The sequence below is a fragment of the Sprattus sprattus genome (genome assembly GCF_963457725.1).
Source record: "Sprattus sprattus genome assembly, chromosome: 20".
NCBI lineage: Eukaryota > Metazoa > Chordata > Actinopteri > Clupeiformes > Clupeidae > Sprattus > Sprattus sprattus.
Window position 1 is genome coordinate 24,395,416 of NC_137918.1, and position 5,000 is coordinate 24,400,415.

At 47.2% G+C, this 5,000-nt stretch overlaps 1 protein-coding gene across 1 annotated transcript in view; it reads right to left on the bottom strand.

Annotated features, from left to right (window-relative positions):
- The window catches only part of LOC308381795 (receptor-type tyrosine-protein phosphatase delta-like), a gene marked incomplete at both ends in the record, with an annotated part of 66,588 nt that overhangs the window by 28,806 nt on the left and 32,782 nt on the right, over positions 1 to 5,000 (bottom strand). The window contains 5 exons of the mRNA XM_080859390.1: positions 1 to 81; positions 775 to 892; positions 1,167 to 1,187; positions 1,678 to 1,877; positions 2,590 to 2,913. The exon at positions 1 to 81 is cut by the window's left edge and continues 540 nt beyond it. Coding sequence (XP_080715516.1) covers positions 1 to 81; positions 775 to 892; positions 1,167 to 1,187; positions 1,678 to 1,877; positions 2,590 to 2,913 — 744 coding nt within the window. The remainder of the gene's footprint in view (positions 82 to 774; positions 893 to 1,166; positions 1,188 to 1,677; positions 1,878 to 2,589; positions 2,914 to 5,000) is intronic.

A 5,000-nucleotide genomic window follows, 5' to 3' on the forward strand; every position in this document is an offset into this window, starting at 1 on the left:
GGGGGTTCAGAGGGGGGTGCCACTGGAGCAGGGCGACGCCCAGTTTGGGCTGGCTCACCGTCAGGCGAGGCTTCTCAGGAACTAGGGGGAGGACAGGAAGCCATGACTCTAGACTAGGGCTGCAACTAACGATTATTTCGGTAATCGATTAATCTGTCGACTATTTTTTCGATTAATTGACTAATCTAATGATTATTTCCCATAGCAAATTAAAATAATGACTCATAATGTTAGAATTTCAAATGTATTTCAGTAACAAGTTAATGCAAATGTTATCGTCATAATAAATACATATAATAGTAATGCAAATTAAAGTGCAAAAATGCTTTTAAAAGTAAAGAGAAAGTGCAAATAAAGTTTTAAAAGTAACTCAAAAACTCAAGAATAACTGGGGTGCAAATGACATTTAAATGTTTGAAGAATGCTAGGTGGAGGAGGTAAACTATTCAGAACAAACGAAAATACAGGCTACTATGAAAATTCACGGATTAACTACATTTCACTTAACATAACTGAAGTAGCATCGTTGCAGCTCTACTCTAGACAGCATACTGACTGCATATGATCGTGACTCTTAAACAGCATGCTGACTGCATGACTCCTAAACAGCATACTGACTGCATATGGTGCTGGGGCACGCACAGATGTAAGCTCTTCTCTATTCACTACTTGATGTATTTAATGATGCACGCACAACTACTTTATACACTGTGACGACTATTGGTTTGGTCACTATGCGGTTGATTGTCATTGGAAAAGCAAAGAGAGGCTTACGTGGGGCAGGAGTAGTGATGGTGATGGCTTTGCTGCGAGCCCCGTCTCCTTTAGTGGTGTAGGCTCCCACAGAGACGGTGTACGACGTCTCAGGCACCATCTCCGAGATCAGCAGCTCCTGACACACACACACACACACACACAACCACACACACACACACACACACACACAACCACACACACACAACCACACACACACACACACACACACACACACACACACACACACACACACACACACACACACACACACACACACACACACACACACACACACACACACACACACCCACACACACACACACACACATATCGTCAGCTCACTGCAGTTCCATAGAGCAGAGCAATACATCTTTTAATGTGTGAATCATATGCAGCACGTATTTACTCACATATTCCCCAGAATCATTCCCCTGCTCCGCGGGAAGAGGCAATCATGAAACACAGACGGGCAAGAGAGAGAGAGAGAGAGAGGAAAGAGAAGTTGTGTGAGAGAAGGCAAGAGCTTCATATGCAAACTAAAGGGCCATCAGTTACTAAGTGCACTGGTGGTCATGTTCCAGAGGTGGATTGAATACTTCAAACAACATTATACAGACTGTAGCTGTGTCTGAGAGTATAAGTGTGTGTGTGTGTGTGTGGGTGTGTGTGTGTGTGTGTGTGTGTGTGTGTGTGTGTGTGTGTGTGTGTGTGTGCGTGCGTGAGTGTGTATGTGTGTGTGTGTGTGTGTGTCTGTGTGTGCGTGTTTGTGTGTGTGTGTGTCTGTGTGTGTGTGTGTGCGTGCCTGTGTGTGCGTGTGTGTGTGTGTGTGTGTGTGTGTGCCTGTGTGTGCGTGTGTGTGTGTGTGTGTGTCTGTGTGTGTGTGCGTGCCTGTGTGTGTGTGTGTGTGTGTGTGTGACCCACACTGACCTTTGACCCTGCAGTGAGCAGGTCTCTGATGCAGGGCTGCCCCACCGGCTCGTCTCTGATCAGACGGATGTAGGTGACCTGGTACCCCCGGATCTGACCGTGCTGTTGCTTAGCAACAGGAGAACGCCACGTCACCTTGGCAGTGGTGGAATTTATGACCTCCACTTGTACACCACGTGGAGGCCCACTAGGAACTAGAGAGGCATTGTGGGATAGAGGAGGACCATACATCAGAGCTGCACGAGAACATACTCCATGGTTACCCGACACAGGATCCGAAAAAAAGATTGTGTTTAAAAAAAGGTTCTCAGGAGTTTGAGGAAACAGTGATTTAAAAAAAGATTTGCCCCAGAATACGACTGGAGACAAAATGGAGAAAGATAATCGATACAAAATGTTAAAAAGTGCAAAAGAAAGATAGGCAAACAAGATGCTTTGAATTTCAAAGCATTTCATAAGTAAGAATGATGCAAGAAAAAAATCTGTCACTACTGTTGCCAAAAGGGTCTAAAAGGACTGCCTTTAAGAGTCACGTCTGATCCGTGAGCCTGAGTGCTCCTGACAGTTTAAGCTGACAGTGATGGCCTGAGACTGGGGGAGAGCAAGCTTGTGCAGGGGGGGGGGGGGTTAGTGCTTAGACACATCCAGAGGAGGAGGAGAAGAGCCAGCGCAGGTCGGAAGAGGTGCAGATCGGAGAAAGTCGGAGAGAAGAGTGGGAAAAACACGGAGCAGAAAAACGTTGGAAAAGAGAAGAGTGTGAGTTCCGGAAGACATTCACCGCAGCAGGGAGGTCAGAGCTGCAGGGAGGCTCACAGGGTTCAAAGGTCAGTGAGGTCAGAGTGTGCAGGAAGAGCTCTGAAGGGATGGGGGAGGAGGAGGGTAACAGGTGTTGCCGTGGTAACGTACCATCCTCCTTGGTGCGGACGACGGCGGCGGGGCTTGGGGGTCCGGCGCCGGCCTTGTTGAGTGCGCTCACGCTCACGCTGTACTCCGTCCACTTCTCCAGACCCTGGAGCAGGACGGTGGAAGCTTCCGGAAGAGGGCTGCCCACGTCATTGACGCTGACGCTCCGGGCCGTGCCGTTGTCCCGGTCCCTCAGGGGGGAGTACGTGACGGAGTAGCCGGTGATCTCTCCGTTCCGAGAGGCCTCGGGCGGGGGGAGCCAACTTACCAGGACACTGGTGGAGCTGGGACTGGTGCACGTGACCTTCTGGGGAGGGGCCACGGGCTCTGATTGGTTGTGGGGGTTCAGGGCAGGTGGTGGACCAATCGGATTTGGAGGGTTATGGAATAGTGAATTTTTGGTCGTATGTCGGTTTTTTGTTGGTTTTTTTCGAGAGATGAGATTTGAGGTCATGGAGAGTTGGGATGAATGATGAAGAGGATGGTGGTGATGATGAAGAGGTGATGGTGGTGGTGATGGTGAAACAAAAGAAAGGACAGAAAACAAAACAAAACATAAAACTAAAATACAAACACCCAAAGTCAGGTAACAGAACTTACACACACACACACACACACACACACACACACACACAGTAGAACACACAGAAGACATCGAAACAGAGAGAAGAGGATGAGGTGAGATGGCCAAACACAAGATGTGATGTTCGTACTTTTGTACACAAACAAACCGGGCTGACAGACACGGCTCAAATAAACTCCATGGACACACTCACACACACAACTCAACACACACAACTCACCTGCCAACCTCCTCACCTGTCTACCTCCCCCACGCCATCATCACCCTCTCCATCTCTCCATCTCCCACTCTACCCTCTCCATCTCTCTAGCGCAGGCCTACCTGAGGTCTCAGCATCACAGCAGGGTGCCCAGTGCTCGCTCCAGGCTGACTATGACACTGCACTCCATGCATCAAAAGCATTCACCTGTGTCTGCACTGACGCTGTGTGTGTGTGTGTGTGTGTGTGTGTGTGTGTGTGCTGCTGAACATCAAATCCCATCAGCGGTCTGCCTCACAACCCTCACCCGCTGGTGAGTCACCTTAATGGGGACCGCTCTCTGTGGCTGCTGCTCATTAGCTGCGTGTGTGTGTGTGTGTGTGTGTGTGTGTGTGTGTGTGTGTGTGTCCTTTCAACAGATCTATTGGTTTCAGGGGGAATGAAAAGCAGAACACACAGACGGTGTGAGCAATACTGTCTGACCCATGCTGCACACACACACACACATGCTGGACACACACAAATGCACGCACTCACACACAGATCCTAGCATACACGCATATACAGATACACACACACACTTCACATTCATAATCAGTGCTTCAACCTTCCTCTGTAGCAGTGATGAATGACTGCCCTTGCTTGCGTTCTCTCTCTCTCTCGTTTGCTCGTTCTTTCTTTCTCCCCTCCACACACACACACACACACACGCACACACACACACACACACACACACACACACACTCACACCCACCCACCCACCCAACCACACACACAGACACATACATACACACACACACACACACACACACACACACACACACACACACACACACCCACACATACACACACACACACACACACCCCCACACATACACACACACATTTTTGGCCTGAGCACAGAGTGTGACGCTGGGCCTTGTGCCCAGAGAGAAGTGCACTGTCACCCAGAGGGAAGCCCACACACAGATGTGTCCATCAACACACACACACACACACACACACACACACACACACACATACCTCTGCTCTCGCTGGCCAAGGAGAGGGTGGGAAATACATAAATAGTATAGAGTATTCCAAACTCTATCTGAAGTACATAAATATGGAAAGAGTATTCCAAGCTCTATCTGAAGTACATAAATATGGAAAGAGTATTCCAAGCTCTATCTGAAGTACATAAATATGGAAAGAGTATTCCAAGCTCTATCTGAAGTACATAAATATGGAAGGAGTATTCCAAACTCTATCTGAAGTACATAAATATGGAAAGAGTATTCCAAGCTCCATCTGAAGTACATAAATATGGAAAGAGTATTCCAAGCTCCATCTGAAGTACATAAATATGGAAAGAGTATTCCAAACTCTATCTGAAGTACATAAATATGGAAAGAGTATTCCAAGCTCTGTCTGAAGTACATGAATATGGAAAGAGTATTCCAAACTCTATCTGAAGTACATAAATATGGAAAGAGTATTCCAAACTCTATCTGAAGTACATAAATATGGAAAGAGTATTCCAAACTCTATCTGAAGTACATAAATATGGAAAGAGTATTCCAAACTCTATCTGAAGTACATAAATATGGAAAGAGTATTCCAAACTCTATCTGAAGTACATAAATATGGAAA